The 19,281-nt window shown below is 42.6% G+C and overlaps 1 protein-coding gene across 1 annotated transcript in view; it reads left to right on the forward strand.

Moving 5' to 3' along the window:
• Positions 1-19,281, forward strand: part of GOLGA4 (golgin A4) — a gene marked incomplete at both ends in the record, with an annotated part of 73,044 nt that overhangs the window by 31,912 nt on the left and 21,851 nt on the right. The window contains 5 exons of the mRNA XM_080715863.1: positions 8,637-8,815; positions 10,142-10,273; positions 11,499-11,654; positions 14,141-18,378; positions 19,079-19,200. Coding sequence (XP_080571989.1) covers positions 8,637-8,815; positions 10,142-10,273; positions 11,499-11,654; positions 14,141-18,378; positions 19,079-19,200 — 4,827 coding nt within the window. The remainder of the gene's footprint in view (positions 1-8,636; positions 8,816-10,141; positions 10,274-11,498; positions 11,655-14,140; positions 18,379-19,078; positions 19,201-19,281) is intronic.

Consider the following 19,281-nt stretch of genomic DNA (forward strand, 5'->3'; position numbering starts at 1 on the left):
GATATTTTTAATTGTACTTGTAATCATAATTATGGAAGGCTATAAATTTGATAGCAGATAGTTTCACATCTTGTAAATCTAATGAAACCTAGTTTTGCACATGAGTTGCATTTCATCTAATAGTTGTTTTTGAGTAGAACTGTTGTAATAGAAAATGGTTTTTAGTTCAAATATTAAGTCCATATACCAGTTAAAAGAAACATTCCGATTAAGTATTAAAACATAAAGTCAGCATAAAGGAAATCAAGTTTCTATAAGCAGTCTCTGACTTTTGGGGAGAATTCAGTTGCTATTGTTAAATACTTCTTTTCTTTGAGTAAAAATCTCTTCTAAGATTTTTATAAGTAAAATTGGGCCTTAAATCGTCTCACATTTAAAGTTTAAAGGCTAACCATGTAAGAGTTGGCCATATAAAGGAAACAGTAACGTCATTACAGCTTGCCATTAGGATTTTAGAAGTAGGTGTTTACATAAAGCTGTCACCTAAGAAAATGAGTCTCCTAATGCATTTTCAACTGTAGAAATTGTGGCTCTGTAGTTGCTGGTAATTCTTGACACGTGGGTCCCAAGAGTCCACCGCTTCCTTTGGCTCACTTGCTTTGGATGTCAGAGCTGGCTGAAGAGCATTCTCTGCCACTGTTCTTGAGAAACAGACTATTTTCTCAAGACAAACTGGTGCCCCGCATGTTGGAGAACAGAGGAAATCTCAGTGTCTCTGATTTTAAGAAGAATAATTTTGTCATAAAATACTAAGATATGAGCATGGTGATGCACCACTTCAGGACGCGGTATCAGCCTCCAGTACTTAAGCAGTCTGCTTTCTAGTGAACGTGTTTTTTTTTTGTTTTTTTTTGAAATATGATATTTTAGCATTTTTGTTAACATTTTTTATTCTAATGGATAAAAAATGAAAAATAAAAATATTGTTATAAGTACTTTATTACAGCTGTTGATTTTATTTCTTTCTAGGTTTTACTTAAAATAGTGGTCAGGTCTTTTAGTAACCAGATTTTAAACTTGGAGAAATCTGACTAGTTGGCTTTAGGGCATAATACTATGTCTTAGGTGCTAGGAAACATTTGTGATTGTTTTGATATCCTTAATGCAGCACCAGTGTCTAATGTTAATGCTATGAAGCCCCACCCTGCGTCTTGTGTGCCAACTGGGGCAGGGCGCCCAGCCAGGTACTAATGCCGTGTTGCCAGAGACTGGAAACAGGGAATGGAAGCAGGTCGTTGTCTCGGGCCCTCATGGAGTGTCCATGTGCTTATATTATAGTAGTAGCATCATCATCCATAGAATTTTGTATGTTCTTTATACCACCTCTTAGCATTATCTTAGGAATACCTTTACATGCTGGTAAGGTCTTAACTTTTTTTTTTTTTTTTTTTTTTTTGGTACCTGGTATCAAACTCAGAGGCATTCTACCTCCAAGCTACGTCCCTGGCCCTGTGGTTTTGTTTTGTTTTGTTTTGTTTTTTGATACATGGTCTAGCTAGGTTGATGACAGTCTCATTACATTTCTGAGGCTGCCTTTGAACCTGCGATTCTCCTGTCTCAGCCTCCCAAATACTGGGATTACAGGCGTGCACCATCACGCCTGGCTGTTTTAACATATTTTAGTGGCTGTATCATAGTGTATGCACATCATTGACTTGGTAAGCACTTCTCTATTGACACCTAGAGTGTTTTGTATTTTTGCTTTTATGAATAATGCAGTCATTTTGTGATATAGCTTGTGCCATATCTTTGAGTGTTTCCTCAAAATAACTTCTTACCCACAGACTTTTAGTTGTTTTGTTAGTTACCTTTAAGTGATTTAAATAGAGCCCGTTCTAAGAGCCCATACCAGTGTTAACTCCCCGCCCTTTAAGTGTGCCCACTGCAGTTATGTAAAGTGAGTGTGAAACGCTCTGGTGAATGGGGCGCGCCTTCCCACGCACTAACTTTCATTAGCCTGTCCCCTGCCCTGTGCTCAAGCTCCGTGTTTTATATGGTTGGCTGCATTGGGAACGTGAGTTAACTCACACCGTTCTCTGCTTTTCTATCATCACGTCGCGTTTGTGCAGGTAATGAGCTTGTCATCGTCTGTGTCCTTAGGCCTGATACAGCAAAGACATTCAGTCTTTAAAATGCAGACCCTTTAAAATGGAGTTTATGTACTGAAGTCATGTGTAAGGTGTATGCGCTTTATATGACAAGCCAAAATCACATGCGTATTTCAGTGTTTTGTTAGTGTCTGTTAATTTATGTAAAATAGTTTTCTTGGAGTCTTAAGTCTCACAAAACATCTTATTTTTGTGCATCCACACATGCCAATAAGTGAATCATGGTGCCTTTCCCAAGCCTTGTATGAACAGGACTGGGGTAAGGAGAATTTTTTTTTTTCTTAACGTAGGTACTTAGATAAGCTTTAAGAAGAAAATTCCATGTTTCTCAGGCAAAATAAATAAATAAACAAGAATAAAATTAAAGACATTTTAAGCATGCCATGTTACATAGAAGTATGTTCATATTTGAGCACTAGATGACTATCTCATGGAATATTTTATTACTTTAAGTGCATTCATTTCTGTGCTGGGAATGTCGCTGTTGCTGGAAAGCATCAGCAGCTGGGCTGAGTTCCTTTGGGGTAGGGTCCTATCTCCATTTTGCCTGAATTCCTTGGCTTTACCTTAGCCTAGTGTTTTTCAAGATTAGTCTCATTTTTAAAGGTATTTGATAGATTATTTTGTATGTAAGGAGTACATGAAAAATTGGACAAATCTGCCATTTTTGGGAGGTCAAAATGTATTAATAGAATGAATTTAATTATAAATTTTGGAAAGTGACTTTATTATTTTTTTTACGGGTCTGGGGATGGAACCCAGGGGCATTTGACCTCTGAACTACGCCCCCTGCCCCCCCCTCCCGTTTTTTTGGAAACAAGTCTCACTAAGTTGCAAAGGGCTTCACTAAGTAGCCGAGGCTGTCTGCCAACCTTGATCCTCCAGTCTCAGCCTCCTGAATGCTGGGATTACAAGCGTGCGCCACCACGCCCGGCTGAAAGTGACTTTACAAAGTAGATTTTCTTTGCAAATGTGATATTTAATAAATTTTTTATTTTTTTTATTTAATTTTTTTATTTAATTTTTTTTTTGTAGTGCTGGAGGTTTAACCAAGGGACATTCTACCTCCAAGCTACATTCCCAGCCCTAGTTTTATTATTTATTTATTTATTTATTTATTTATTTTTACTTGAAGCAGGGTCTCACTAAGTTACGGAGGGCCTCACTCCAGGCTATGCCTGGCCTTGGAGATCCGAATTTACATGTAAGCATTGTGCTATCTGGTTTATACCACTGGGTGGTAGTATTTTATCTTCATTTATGAAGGCTATAGACGAGAATTTTTGAACTGTTTTTTAATCTCACGGCCCTCTTTAGATTCTTAAAACTTACTGGCAATTTCAAAGAGCTACATTTATGTGGGTTCTGTGTATTGGTATTTATTGTATAAAAATCGAAAAAAGTTTAATTCATTTATAAATAACAAATATAAATCTATTACATATGAATATAAATATTTTTATGAAAGGTACCTATATTTTCCAAATAAAATTTAGTGTGAAGAGTGGCCTTGCTTTACATTTTTGTTTATAGCATTGTTTGCCTTAATAGAATACAGCTGGATTTTCATGCCGATTTCTGCATTCAATCTGTTGTGACATGTTACTTTGGTTGAAATATATGAAGAACATCTGTTTTACACAGATATGTATTTGGAAAGATCACCAGTCCTTTGAAAGGCTACCAGGACCTGAGACTCTTTGGAGCACATATTGAGAACTGCTGCTGACTTTAACTTTTATTCATAAAACTGATGACTGGGTGGGAATTCCAATAAGCAAAATTCTTTTTGTTGCTTTTTTGTTAATTTGCATTTCATTCATTTTGCAGCACTGTGTATGTTTCTTAAACCTAATACCACATGTGTTTTAGCGGGTTTTGCTTGGTTATGGTTCCCTACCCCCCTCCCAGGATAAATACATAGTCGCTGCCTTCTCGGGATGATCCAGCAGCTAATCTAGAGGTTGGCGGCCTTTCTACACTTCTGCATCTTTGCTTATTCCCTGCCTGGAATGGAGGTAGAAACGGGTCCTGTTAGCTTTATTGTAGAATGTCTCTAAGACAGTGCAATACAGCAGCAATGCTGTGTGGAACCCCTGAATTCCAGCCCCCCTGGAACTGGAATGGAACCCAGGGGCATTCTGCCTCTGAGCCACAGCCCCAGTCCTATATTTAACTCTTTATTTTTGAAACAGGGTCTCACTGAGTAGCAAAGGGCCTCACTAAGTAGCTGAGGCTGGCTGCCAACCGCGATCCTCCTATCTCAGCCTCCCAAATGCTGGGATTACACGCGTGTGCCACCATGCCCGGCTAATTCCAGCCTTTTTGATGATTGATCAGGATACTCAGGGGGAGAAGAGAAGGTAGTGGAATGGCAAAAACAATGCCACATTCTTTTTTTTTTTTTTTCTTTTTTTTTGGTGGCACTGGGATTCCTGGAAGCCCTTCTACTTCCGGGCTACACTCCCAGACCTATTTTTACATTTTTATTTGGAAACAGAGTCTCCTTGAGCCAGCGCACGTGGCTCGCTTTGAACCTGCGTGATCCTCCTGTCTCTGCCTCCCAAGCGTGGGGATTACAAGCATGCGCCACCATGCCCGGCAACAATGCCACATTCTTACCAGCTTTATCTAAGGATTTGTTTATTGTTTCCTTCCTCTCCTTACTGGTTTTGCTTTTGTGAAACATTTTTACATGTCACCCAACACTTAGCAGTTACTTGGTGAATGGTAACCATCCAGTAATATTTGATAAATGGATGCAGGATGATTGGATTATAGCTTTTCTCACTGAAGTCTTAAAGTGAGCCTGAGTCCATTTTAAACTTCCCACGGATGTAAGTGGACCTCATCTGAGGTGAGAAGCGAGGGGCTGGCAGTGAGTCCTGCCCTGCCTTTACTTACCTGGGGCAAACTGTATTTACAGTTGGTTCAGTTTTGCCTAGAAATACTTTTCAAAGTATTGTTTCTTCCTCTTTTAAATAAAAATTGCCTGAGATACATTGAATTTTGCTTTGGAAGAACACAGCGTGTTCTTGCAACATCCCGCGGCAGTTTGAGCTTGCCTTCCTGTCCGGTGTGTGCGCTGACCGGTGCCCGCACTCTTGCATGGGGGCGCGCTCGTTGACTGGGCTGATCCACACTTGCTTTCTCCCCACTCATTGCTCTGTGTTGGTAATCGAGAGGTAAATTCCGTGGGCATTCAGATCATGCCTCTGCCGTACTCACATACTGCAGACTCACATACATAGCATACTTTCACTTTGGGAAGGGTAGGGAATTCACTTCAAGAGCATTGCAGGCTGTGGCTACCACTTGATTGTGTCTGGTGGTTGCAGGGTCAGGAGGTGAGATGCTTCTGGTTAGTCAATGAATGTTTTTGGTATATTCTTCTCAAACATTGACTGCAACTCAACTGTTGGAGGTTGATTTCCTGTGAGGAAGTGGCTTCATTGTAGTATTGCGAGAAACCATAATGGGGCTGAAGTGTGTTTTAGATATGTGCATATATACTATGTGCTTTAGTGCTTTTTAGGGGTTATGTAGCATTTCCTTAAAGCAGGATGCAGGTAGAAAGAAGTGACTTTTTTGTGTTTATAAGAGGTATGGATATATTGTAATTTTGATGAGTTAGAAGATATTAGTCATTGGTTTGGAAATTCTGTCTAAGAAATATTATTACTTAGCTGAGATTGATCAATATCAGCATCCTTAGTTTTTTAAAAACATTACAAGGTAAGGATTGTTTCTTAAAACTATTTAAAAATTCTACCATCAAGCTTTATAGTCAGGTTGATTTATCATCCAAGGGAAAATGTGGATGCCCTGTTAATTCACTTGAATGAGGATACTGGGTTAAAAGATTTCAAAGGTTTCTTTCGAGGTGAGAAATTATTTGGTTCCCTTACATAATAGAAAGAATTTAAGTTTAGGTGAAGAGAATTATAGAACCAAATATATCCTTATTTAATTATTATTTGGTAGGTAATCAGATGATGTAGGAGAAGCATTTTAGTAGATTAAACACTAAAATTAGAATGTATTATCAGAATGTTCTAAGGCTTACTGAGTATGTTTAGAAAACTCCGGATGAGTACCAAAACTGTCTTCTCAAGTTCTCCAGAGTGACTTAAGGCATTTCTGTGAAGCACTTAGAAGGCAAAGATCCAGATTTAATCTGGATAATAAGGATGAAAAGGTGCTGATGATATCTGTTAGAAATCTCTGCCATTCCTTTTTCATCTTTTTCTTTCCCAAGAGTTAAGTCTTGAGCACAGACTAGCAGTGAGCCCTCTGCCGTGGAGTCTCTGCCGTGACCATTCACTGTACTGACTTTAGGGAGCAGCCCGCTTTGCAGCAGCACCCGGAGCTCATCGTGCCCGTGGCTGGACACTAGAGTTCCAGGGACGAGCAGCCTCGCAGAGCAAAGGCGAAGCGCTCCTCTAGCATTGTGCTTCCAGCATTCTTGTTTCTAGGGATTATCATCGTGTATTTGTAAGTGCTGCCAATCAGGGTAGACAAAGAATCTTAAAAAATGGTTTTAGCCAATTCCTTTGAAATTTAAACCTTACTTGAGCGTCAGTTTTATATTCTGTTTATATAGAATCAATGAATTGGGTCGATTTGGGGTTTTTTTTGTTTGTTTGTTTTGGTGGTTCTGGGGTTCCTGGAAACCCTTCTACCTCTGGGCTACACTCCCAGACCTATTTTATATTTTTATTTGGAAACAGGGTCTCTTAAGCCAGTGTGGCTGGCTTCGAACCTGCGCGATCCTCCTGTCTCCACCTCCCAAGCGCAGGGATTACAAGCATGCGCCACCATGCCTGGCTTGGTCAATTTGTTTTTATATCAAAGATTTATCGTTGCCAAAGAAGTTATTTTTTCAACTGTGAGCACAACCTTGTGTTTCTCAGTTGTTACCAGAATTTAGCTTCTCCCTTTTTCGGAGCCTAATGCATTTTACTATTAAGAAAATGTCTTACGCTCAGTATATTGGCACACACCTGTAATTCTAGTATTTGAGAGGCTAAGACTGAAGGATTATAGGTTTGCAGCCAGCCCCAGCAACTTAGTGAGGCCCTCTGTAACTTAATGAGATCCTGTTTCAAAATAAAATATAAAATAGGGCTGGGGATAGGGCTAGAGGCAGAATGGCCCTGGGTTTAATCCCCAGTAAAACACACACACACACACACACACACACACACACACACACACACACACACACACACACACAGCTTTAGAATAGATATTTGTTTTCAGCTATGTAATTCCTGTGCCCCAACCATTGTTAATTAAGCCAAGCGTGGTTAATAAAAGACCCTTTTCCCTGAGATGCCATAGGTCAAAGTTCCCACATTTCTTACACAAGAAGTGAAAATATTGCATATATCAAGGAGCTGTCTCCTCTGGGCGTGTTTCTTGATGGGATTGAAAACCTTTCACGAACATAGAGTTTTGTCTCTAGTCTTTCCAGTGGGAAGTTTGGGGACTTCTTTTAGGACTAAGGTAAATCATTTAGGATGACAGTAGCAGTAGGATTTTCACAGGTCTCATTATGCTGATAATGTGTGTGCACATATATGTATGCAACACATGTGCATACACGTATAGGTGCATGTATGCACATGCAGACACAGACAGATATGGAGGTCATGTTAACCAGCTGCTGGACCACCCTCCTATTTTGTTGGGTGCTGGGTGAGCTTATTTGGCTTCCTTAAAGACCTTACTACTCTAGCTAACATTATTTCTTCAAGGGCCTGAATTCCTATTTATCTTATAAAGAACTTCTTGGAAGCAGGACCTTTCCATATACTTCTCAGCCAGATAAAGTTTTCTTTCTAGTCAACTCAAAGCAGCCCTAGTGTGTAACTTGTACACAAGAAGCAGTTTTCATTTCAAAAGTATATTGTATAAATATGTGATTGACCCAGTGAATGTTTTTAAAAGAAACAAGTTTCTCTGGACTTTTATTATATGGTAAAGAAGTTCTTACAAATATTACTAAGTCATCTTTCCATTTTTACAAATGTCCTAGTGATATGCAATATTATTACTAACTACCGATGATAGATACACTAAAAAACTGTGTAACATTCAAGAAACCAATCTCAATTGTACAGCACAGAAGTAAAGAACATTTCTTTGAATTTGTTAGTCATTAGGACCCTGGTGAGAATCTTTACAAAGTGTCAGAAAGACACTGATGACTCTGGTGTCCGTAGGGATACCAGTGTCCTTGTGACTATTAAAGTAGAATCTTTATTTTTTTCAAATTTCTGAGCTTAGGCTAAATTAGCAGACTTATTATTCTAATCTGGAACTCAACCCCCAAAAAATCAGTTTCAGTGTCAACAGTTCCTGTGGCTTTGTTGGCTAGCTTAGATTTCTCTTGGCTGAAAACAAAGATGTGTTGTTAACCTGTCCTGCTATAGCTGCTTTTAGTTCTTGTACATTGGGTGTAAAACACTTTAGCTCAATGATAGTATTTCTTGAGATACTTGTTTTCTGCTGTTTTTATTATAGCTTTTGAGGAACTTGAAAAAGCCTTGAGTACAGCCCAAAAAACAGAAGAGGCACGGAGAAAGATGAAGGCGGAAATGGATGAGCAAATAAGAGCTATTGAGAAAGCCAGCGAAGAGGAGCGCGTCAGCCTCCAGCAGGAGCTGAGCCGGGTGAAACAGGAGGTGGTTGACATCATGAAAGTAAGGGCGGGCTTGGCTGAACCCAGAGCCTCACGCGGTGTTTGTTCTGAGGTCGTTTACTAGGGGGCGTTCATGTGTATCTTAGGCCCTGGCCATTCCATGATGCTGAGGATAGAGTGGGAAGCACCTTACTGGAGAGATGCACGTATCGTTGGTCGGTCCCTGGCGCTTAGCCTTTGCTTCCTCTGGTGGGCTGTTATGGACTGACTTCCTGCTTTGGGCTCCTGGAGGGCACGCTGCGCAGTTGATTCAGTAGGGTGCCCTTCATACAGCTGGCTCAGAATGTGCTTGATCAATGTGTGTGTACTTATGGGGTTTAAAGGTTTTAGAAGATAATTACTCATTTCTTTTATGTGTGCTGGGGATTGAAGCAAGGGTCCTCCTCACCTACTTTACCCCTGAGCCACTTCCCCTTTCCCTTACAGTCTAGTTGTAATTATTAATGTTCTGGCTACTCTTCTTTTTTGGTGGTATTGGGGTTCCTGGAAACCCTTCTATGTCCAGGCTACACTCCCAGACACTTATTTTTTATATTTTTATTTGGAAACAGGGTCTCTTAAGCCAGCAAGGCTGGCTTCGAACCTGCGCGATACTGTCTCCACCTCCCAATTGTGGGGATTACAAGCGTGCTCCACCATGCCCGGCATGTTCTGGCTACTCTTAAAAATACAGATAGGCTGGTCATGGTGCTGTAGGCCTCTAATCCCAGCTATGCATTAAAGGAGGATGACAAGTTTTAGGTCAGCCTGGGAAACTTTGTGAAACTGTCCATGATAAAACAAAAAGAAAAATCCAGATGTGATGGTGCACACTTGTAATTCCAGTACTTGGGAGGCAAAGACAGGAGGATCGCGGTTCACAGCAGCCTCAGCTACTTAGTGAGGCCCTCAGCAACTCAGTGAGATCCTGTTTCAAAATAAAGAATTTAGTAGGGCTGGAGGTGTAGCTCAGAGGCAGAATGCCCCTGGGTTCCATCCCCAGCACCAAGAGAAAGAAGAGAAGGAAGGACAGGAAAGAGGGAGGGAGGGAGAGAGGAAAAGGCAGGGCCTGGCCAGGCGGCAGGGCAGGTACTGGGGATGCAGCTCAGTGATAGAGCACTTGCCTCGCAGATGCAGGGGACCCGGGTTCTGTTCCCAGCACTGCAAAAAGGGCATATGGATAGATAGAGCTCATTTTCAAAATTAGTCAGCTTTTTTAAAAGTTATCTTTTTAGAAATGAATAACTTTTCAGAATTCCATAGATCTCCATTTTTTCAGAAATGTAATCATGTCAGTAGTATGATCATTTCCTGCATGTTTTCATTTGATGTGTCTGGCTCGTTTCAGAAGTCTTCCGAAGAACAAATTACTGAACTTCAGAAGCTCCATGAGAAGGAGCTGGCCAGCCAGGAGCAGGAGCTGACCAGGAAGCTCCAGACCCAGGAGCAGGCACTGCAGGAGCAGATGCGAGTTGCTCTGGTAAGCACCTGCTCTGTTTCTGCTTTAGGTGAACTTCACAGAGCTAAAGAGTTGTCAGCCCCGGCCTGTGCCTCCCTCAAGGTCAGAGTATTGGCAGCTTTGACCTCTGAGTATTCAGAGGTTATAGGGGGCAGGCAAAAGAGGCTGTGTCAGGCTGGGCCGGTGGCACATGCTTGTCATCCCAGCATTCGGGAGGCTGACACAGAAGGATCCGGGTTCATGGACAGCCTCAGCTACTCAGTGAGGTCCTCTGCAACTCAGTGAGATCCTGTTTCAAAATAAAGAATAAGTGAAGACACTGCTGTTGGCAATGTGAAGTGCAGGTCAGTGTACTTATCATAATTGGGGTTCAATCGAGAAATTAACAGCTAGCGTGCTCGTGTAATGTTAAAAGTGCTCTCTTGAATTTCTCAAAGCAGTGAAAATCTTTTTTTTTTTCTCTTCTCTCCTGTGGTACTGGGGATTGAGCCCAGAGGCATTTTACCTCCAAACTATACCCCTAGTCCTATTTTTTATTCTTTATTTTTAAATAGGGTCTCATTAAGTTGCAGAGAGCCTCAGTAAGTAGCTGAGGCTGGCCAGGAACCTGTGATCCTCCTTTCTCAGCCTCCCAAGTACTGGGATTACAAGTGTGAGCCACCATGCCTGGCTGTCTTTAATATTAATATTGACATGTAATAGGACAATTAGAGAAACTTTTCAGAATTAAGAGGGTGGCAGGTCATCTAAAATGTGTCCTATAGGCTTTGTTCTATAAATATTCTCTTGATCTTCTCTGCATAGTCACAGATAATCTGCTTTTCATTGGGTTTCTATATGAGGGTACCATATTTTACTGATGTATTTCTCACAGATTGTTTAAGCTTAAAATCTAGTTTCTAATATATTTTAGAGGGTTGAAATATCTCAAGTGAGAGAAGAAATAACAAAAATTATGTGACCCTACACATTCAGTAATGTTTGGTAAAACATTTTAAATACTGGACAGTAGACACGACAGGCCAAGTGGAACAAAGTTTTTCAGGCCAGTAGTGATGGTGGCAAAGATCAGCCAGAGCATGCTGGGAAAACGCAGGTGCCTGGCTTCTGCAGACAGGAGAGGTGGTGGTGCTGCCGCCTCCAGGGCTGGTGCAGATCAGCCGAAAGGCAGGAGTCCTGCGGAAGCACTTGGGAACGCTAAAGATTAACATGGGTTTACCATGGTGTTTGCTCATTTTTTACATAGGAAAAGAGTGAATCAGAATATTTGAAGATCACTCGAGAAAAAGAACAGCAAGAATCATTGGCACTGGAAGAGTTAGAATTGCAGAAAAAAGCAATCCTTCTAGAGAGTGAAAATAAACTCAGGGAACTTCGACAAGAAGCGGAGACTTACAAAACTGTAAGTTTAAATAATGTAACGGTTCGAGAACTGTGAAATTACTTGTATAATTTGTATGCTTTCCGATGAGCATATTCAAGTGAGGGAAAGGGCCAGACAACAGCCACTAAGGTTTCAGCTCTTCTGTTTTACTGGGCTGGGTGTGTGCACACGCGCCCTCGCTTTGAGTGAGTGAGAGCGGTCTGGGAGCGTGCTCGTGGCCCTGGGCTTCGTGTTCGCTCCCTGGTCCTCTGGGCTCGCCTGCAGCGAGCTGTGTTGCTGTCGCCACTCGCTCCCTGCACTACACGCTCGCTGGCATCGCTGGGACCTGGCCTCTCCCTGTAGGCAGCACCTGCCAGCTCCTCCTGCTCGCCCAGCCTCCGCTCAGGCCGCGTCCCAAGCATCAGCCCTCTTCTGCTTATAGCAGTTTAGTAACACCAATGTCTCACTTTGCATTTAAGCTTTCCCCAATTTTTCTATATGGAATGTAGTCCTGTAATTGGTGTATTTGTATATGTTTCATTGTGCTTTGTTTTTGTTTGTTTGTGTTTTGTTTATTTGTTTGTTTTTGTGGTACTGGGGTTCCTGGAAACCCTTCTACCTCTGGGCTACACTCCCAGACCTATTTTTTATACTTTTTAAATTTGAAAACAGGGTTTCTTAAGCCAGCATGGCTGGCTTCGAACCTTTGCGATCCTCCTGTCTCCGCCTCCCAAGTGCGAGGATTACAAACATACACCACCACGCCCGGCATGATTTTTTTTTTTTTTTTTTGGTACTGGGTATTGAACCAGTACTACCTCTGAGCTGCATTCCTAGTTCTTTTTATTTTCTACCTCTGAGCTACACTTCTAGCTCTTTTTATTTTTGAAACAGGTTATTACCAAGTTACTGTGTACTGGCCTCTAACCTGTGATCCTCCTGTCTCAGCCTTCCAAGTATTGGGAGTACAGGTGTGCCCCACATGCCCAGCTTCATTGTGCATATTTTTAAGGCCCTCCAACCCTTTCCCTCAGCAGTGTTTTAAAAATGTGTCCAGTTTTGAAAACATACTATTGTTATTTCAACTCTTTAGACTTTTTGCTTAGATTTAGACAGAGCTGGGCGTGGTGGTGCACACTTGTAGTCCCAGCATTTGAGAAGCTGAGACAGGAAGATTGTGGTTCACAGACAGCCTCAGCTACTAAGTGAGGCCCTTTGCAACTCAGCGAGACTCTGTTTCAAAATAAAGGAAAAAAAAAAGGGCCGGGGTGTAGCTTGGAAGTAGAATGCCCCTGGGTTCAACCCCCAGTACCGCAAAAACAAACAGACAAACCAGATTTCGATAGTGAGACAGCCACACTTCTCATCCGTGGTTCTGAACTGTGCTTTACTCTCCCATCACCAACATTTAAAAACAGCAGCGTGGTGGAGTCAAGTGGTCTTAAAACGACCGTGTGTTGTATGATAGCTGAGCTTACTAACTGTCGCAGAGTCTGCGTTTGGTAATCCCTAGGGCTTTCCCGGCCCTGCGTTCGGTGACTGCCTTACTTACCTCTTTTTCCTTCAGAGTCAATGGTGATGTTTTTATGAGGTAATAGTATTCTTTGGTAAAAATTTGTATAAATACTTTCCTTTTTTTTAAGAAACCTCTTCTGGATAATCATTTTGGGGATAATTCAGATATATTACTTTTCTTCCAAAAATAAATTTCGAAATTAATAAAGTAATATTATATGCCTTAAATAAAATCAGAAATCCATCTTTCAGGCCAAAGTTACTGTTATCTTTTATATGATTAATTTCTGTGTGAGTGTTACTAGGAATTGAATCGAGGGGTTCTACTTCTGAGCTACACCCTGAGCCCTATTTCATTTGTTTATTCTGAAACAGGATGTCACACCGTTGCTGACGATCTCGCTAAGTTGCAAGGCTAGCCTTGAACTCACAATCCTCCTGTCTCAGCCTCCCAAGTACTGAGATTGCAGGCTTGTGCTAACCATGCCTGGCTGATTCATTTCTTTTTTGTAATCTATTAAAATATATTTGAAGCCAGGCATGGTGGCGCATGCTTGTAATCCTAGCATTTTGGAGGCTGAAACAGGAGGATCATAGGTTTGTGGCCAGCCTCAACTACTTTTTGATGCTCTCTGCAACTTAGTGAGACCCTGTTTCAAAGTAAAGAATAAAAATAGGGCTAGGGTTGTATCTTGGAGGTAAAATGCCCTTGGGTTCAATCCCCAATAATTAAAAAAAAATCTTGAAAATAGAGGTCATTGAAATGACTACTCAAGTAAGTACAGAGTCTTGGACTTATGAGTTGTGTTAAAAATAGGATCTTTTCTTTCTTATATGTTTCTTTTAGTAGTTGAGCAGAAACATATTGTTTGTTCTTTCTTGTGTTTGGTATGAGATGTAAAACTACTTATTTAAATTGTACTCTTAAGTTGTTGGTAACTATTATGCTTGTATATCATTGCTAGTAAACAAGTAGTGCTTTAATAAAATACACCTATTTTCATTAACAGAGAATTCTTGAATTAGAAAGTTCTTTGGAGAAAAGCGTACAGGAAAGCAAAAATCAATCAGAAGACTTAGCTGTGCGTTGGGAAGCTGAAAAAAATAAGCACAACAAAGAAATGACAACCTTGGTTGAAAAACACAAGAAGGAACTGGAGAACCTGCAGCGCCAGCAAGAAAACCTTTGGACGGAAAGACTCCAGGCCTTAACGCAGCAGCATCAGACTGAACTGGAGAACCTTAGAGCAAAGTGTGAAGAAGAAAGAGAAACTTTACTCAAGGACAAGGAGGTTCTCTTCCAGGCCCACATAGAAGAGATGAACGAGAAGACTTTGGAAAAGCTTGATGTGAAGCAGACAGAACTGGAATCGTTATCTTCTGAACTGTCAGAAGTATCAAAAGCCCGTCACAAGCTGGAGGAGGAGCTTTCTGTCCTAAGGGATCAAGCAGCTACAGCGAGGCAGGACCTGGAGGCCAGGCTGAATGAACAGGAAGATCGTCACCAGCAGCAGGTTGACAGGATGGTCAAGGAGCAAGAACTCTCTCTCCAGAGAGCCGAGAAGGCGTTGAAGGATCAGGTGAATCAGCTGGAGCTTCTCCTGAAGGAAAAGGACAAACAGCTCAGAGCGCAGCAGACTCACATGGAGAAGCTGGAGGCCGACATCAGGAGGTCTGAAGGCGAGCTGCAGCAGGCGTCTGCCGAGCTGGGTCTGTCTCGGTCCCGAGAGAGCACCGTGCTGGAGCAGGCCAAAGCCCGCGAGGAGCAGCTGGCCCAGGTACAGCGGAGGTTGTTGGATTTGGAAACAGAAAAATCTCTGCTTACCAACCAGCTGGTTGAAGTTGAAACACAAAAGAAAGATGTCTGTGCTGAGTTAGATAATCACAAAGCCCAGGTGCAGGACTTAACACAGCAACTTGAAAAACACAACAGTGAAGTGGAAGAGAAAGTAAAGTCTTTAACCCAACTGTATGAATCTCAACTTAAAGACAGGAGTATTGAGCAAGAACAGCGAAATCAAATCCTAATGGAAAAGGAAAATACAATTCTACAGATGAGAGAAGGACAGAGCAGAGAGATTGAGCTACTCCAACAGAAGCTGTCAGCCAAGGAGGACAGTATAAGTATTTTGCATGAGGAATATGAAACAAAATTTAAAAATCAAGAAAAAAAGATGGAAAAATTTAGGCAAAAAGCAAAGGAGACGCAAGAAATGTTAAAGAAGAAATTGTTGGATCAGGAAGCCAAACTTAAAAAAGAGCTTGAAAATACTGTTCTAGAACTTAGTCAGAAAGAAAAACAGTTCAATGCCAAAATGTTGGAAATGGCGCAGGCCAACTCGGCTGGAATCACTGATGCAGTGTCGAGGCTGGAGGCCAACCAAAAGGAGCAAATGGAAAGCCTGACCGAGGCGCACCAGCGGGAGCTCCGTGATGTCGCGGCGCGCTGGCAGAAGCAGCTCACCCAGCAAGCCGAGGAGCTCCAGGAGCAGCACGAGGCCCAGCTGCAGCAGAAAGATCAGGAGCTCGCAGCCCTGCAGCAGAAGGTCCTCAGGGCTGGGTGTGAAAAAGAAGAGATGAACAAGGAAATCGCGTGGCTGAAGGAAGAGGGCGTTAGGCAGGACTCTGCAGTATGTGAACTGCAGGCACAGTTACAGGAGAAGTCGGCTCAGACGGCCTCTCTCTCACAAAACGAAGCCAGACTGAAAGCACAACTCGAAACGCTGGAGGTTGACCTGAATCGTTCTCTGAAGGAAAATGCCTGTCTGCAGGAGCAGCTCGTTGAACTGCAAATGCTGGTAGAGAAAGAGAAGCTCGAGGTTTCTCAGTTGACAGACAAATTGAGAACCACCGACGAGGAATTCCGAGGATTGAAATCTTTACATGAAAGAAGTCAGAAAAGCCTTGAGGACCAAAGCCTGGAGCTGAGAACCCGGTCGGAGGAGCTCGCGCTGCAGCTGCAGCGCTGCTGTGAGAAGACCAGGGCGCTAGTGGAAGCCAAAGCCAGCGAGCTGCTCAGCGTCAGCAGCAGCAAAACCAGCGCCGTCCTCGCGAGGATCTGTCGCTGTCAGCACCACACAACCAGACTTAAGGAGGCGCTGCTGGTGAAAACGCGCAGAGTTTCTGAGTTAGAAGCACAACTTCAAAAGGTAGCGCAGGAGCAGAGTACACTCAGTAGCTCTTTTCAACAGGCCACCCATCAGTTAGAGGAAAAAGAAAATCAAATTAAGAACTTGAAGGCTGATATCGAAGGTCTTGTAACAGAAAAAGAAGCCTTACAGAAGGAAGGAGGCAACCAGCAACAGGCTGCCTGTGAAAAGGAGTCTTGTATCACCCAGCTGAAGAAAGAGTTATCAGAGAACATCAATGCAGTCACATTGCTGAAAGGAGAGCTTGCAGAAAAAAAATCTGAGATTAGCAGTCTTAGCAAACAGCTAACTGATTTGAATGCCCAGCTTCAGAATAGTATCAGCCGAGCTGAAAAAGACGCAGCCGTTTCACTACTGAGCAAGCAGTACGAGGAGCAAACTCGGGAACTGCAGGATCAGGTGCAGGATTTGTCCTCGAAAGTTGATGCTCTGAGTAAAGAGAAAACTTCTGCCCTTCAGCAGGTGGATCACTGGTCCAACAAGTCCTCCGAGTGGAAGAAAAAAGCCCAGTCAAAATTAACGCAGTATCAAAGCACTGTTAAAGAACTGCAGGTGCAGCTTGAGTCAAAAACAAAGGAGGCTGATGAAAAGGCTGAGCAGATCCGTTTCCTAAAGGAAGACCTTGATCAACAGAGTAAGAGGTATGAATGTTTAAAGGGTGAAATGGAGGATAAGAAGAGCGAGATGGAGAAGAGAGAGCGTGACTTGGAGACTGAGCTCACGACGCAGACAGCAAGGATCGTGGAGTTGGAGGGCCATGTTGCTCAGAAAACAGCTCAGATTGAGTCTTTAAACGGCCTTCTTCAAAACTGTAATCAGCAAAAGGATCTGGAACTGAAAGAATTGGTGCAGAAACTTCAACACTTTCAAGAGTTAGGAGAAGAAAAGGACAACAGGGCTAAAGAAACTGAAGAAAAAGTGTTAGGACTTGAAAAGCAAATGTCGTCCATGGAAGCTGAGCTTGAGACTAAGAAGAAAGAGTTAGAACATAGGCACTCAAGGCTGGAAAGCCGAGAAGAGGAGCTGAAGGCACTGGAGGAGAGACTGGAGTCAGAAAGTGCTGCAAAACTTGCAGAACTGAAGAAAAAGGCCGAGCAGAAAATTGCTGCCATCAAGAAGCAGTTGTTATCGCAAATGGAAGAGAAAGAGCAGCAATATAGAAAAGATACCGAGAGCCGTCTGACTGAGCTAAGTACAAGACTGCAAGAGAGGGAGGAGGAAGTTCACAGCTTGGAAGAAAAACTTCAGTCACTGCAGAGTTCTCCACAACCAGAAACATCAATTCCATCCAGATCAACCAAAAGTGTGGCCCCGTATACTGAACAAGAAGTGGCGGATTCCCAAGGCTGTGTGCAGAAGGAATATGAGGAAAAAATCCGTGTTTTACAAAGAAATTTAACTGAAAAAGAAAAGCTGTTGCAGAGGTTAGAGCAGGAAAAAGAAGAGACGACTTCGTCTTACTCTGAAGTGCAGTGCAAGTACCAGGAGCTCTTGGAAAAGTTTGAGCACGCTGAAGCAAAGCGACAGGAGGGTCCAGTTGTGATCGGTCATCTTCCAGAAGAACCGGGAAAAAAGAAAGACTCCTTGGCCACGTCCCAGCATGCCGAAGGAGGAGGTGAAAATAATGTGGAGGCAAAGCAGAATCGGGAGAGTGCGGGTGGTGATGTCCGGAAAGCCCTCCAGGAGAAGGAACTGAGCTGTCAGGTCCTCGAGCAGAAGCTGCAAGAGCTGGAGTCCTGCCTAGGAAGAGAGAAGGAAGCACACAGAGGCGAAATGGAAGCGTTGACCTCAAAATATGAAGCATTACTGGCTTTCCAACAACAGCAGATGGGCGGGAGAAATGAACCTGCCGAAGTCTTGGAAGACAGCGCTGAGGAAAAGTCCAAGTCACACGTGGTCCAGCCCACGTTGCCTAGCAGCATGGAAGCCCTGCACAGTGACTTGGAGTTTAAATTAGCAGGGGCGGAACGGGAAAAACAGAAGCTGGGCAAGGAGATCGCTCGGTTGCAGAAAGACCTTCGGATGTTGAGGAAGGAGCACCAGCAGGAACTGGACATAGTAAAGAAAGAGTATGAACAAGAAATGGAGGAGAAAATCAAGTAAGTGTTTCTTCTTTGTCCTTTCCTGTGCCTAATGCAGTTCTTTTAAGTCACTGGGTGTTTCCTCCACCTGAAGTGTTAGTGTAAATCCAGTAAGTCAGATACTGAGGAGGAAGAGAAAACAGGCTGGGGCAAGTGGCAGTGTTGTTCCATGGCCACTTAGGGGAACCTTTGCCTGCATGGAAGGTCGTAGGTGTCAGGTATATCCAAGGAGTTGTTTCTTTCTGGGTTACTGGGGATGGAACCCAAGGACATTGTACCTCCGAGCTGCATCCCCAGCCCTATTTTTTAGTCTTTTTAAATTTTTGAAACGGTCTCACTGAGTCGCGAAGGGCCTCACTAAGTAGCTGAGGCAGAATGGCAATCCTCCGGTCTCAGCCTCCCGAGTACTGGGATTACAAGCATGCGCCACCACAGCCGGCTTTGGGTTATTAATTTTAGTAGTAACATTATTACTATATAACATAGATGTGTGAATGAAAATCTAAAGTGGAAAAGTTCTGTAGTCCCCAGGACCACACTCTGAAGGTGATCCTATTTTATATATCCTTCCAGAAGTTTTCTGTACCTGGCCACACACATTTACAGTTGTTTTCATAGTAGCAAGATCATCCTGTAGGCACTGTTTCAAGACCAGGTAACACTTTGCAAAGTGTTCTTTGGCTGGCAGCGGTTTATTTTTTACATATTTGTTACTCAGACAGGAGCAGGAAGATCTTGAGTTGAAGCACAATTCCACATTAAAGCAGCTGATGAGAGAATTTAATACCCACCTGGCACAAAAGGAACAGGAGCTGGAAACAACCATTAAAGAAACCATCAGTAAGTGCGATTTTGGGCGAATGGGGGGGAGCACAGTCAGTAGACACTGTAACCTAAGCTTGCTCTGTCTTGCACTGTGGT

The sequence above is a fragment of the Muscardinus avellanarius genome (genome assembly GCF_963383645.1).
Source record: "Muscardinus avellanarius genome assembly, chromosome: 18".
In the NCBI taxonomy this organism is placed as follows: domain Eukaryota; kingdom Metazoa; phylum Chordata; class Mammalia; order Rodentia; family Gliridae; genus Muscardinus; species Muscardinus avellanarius.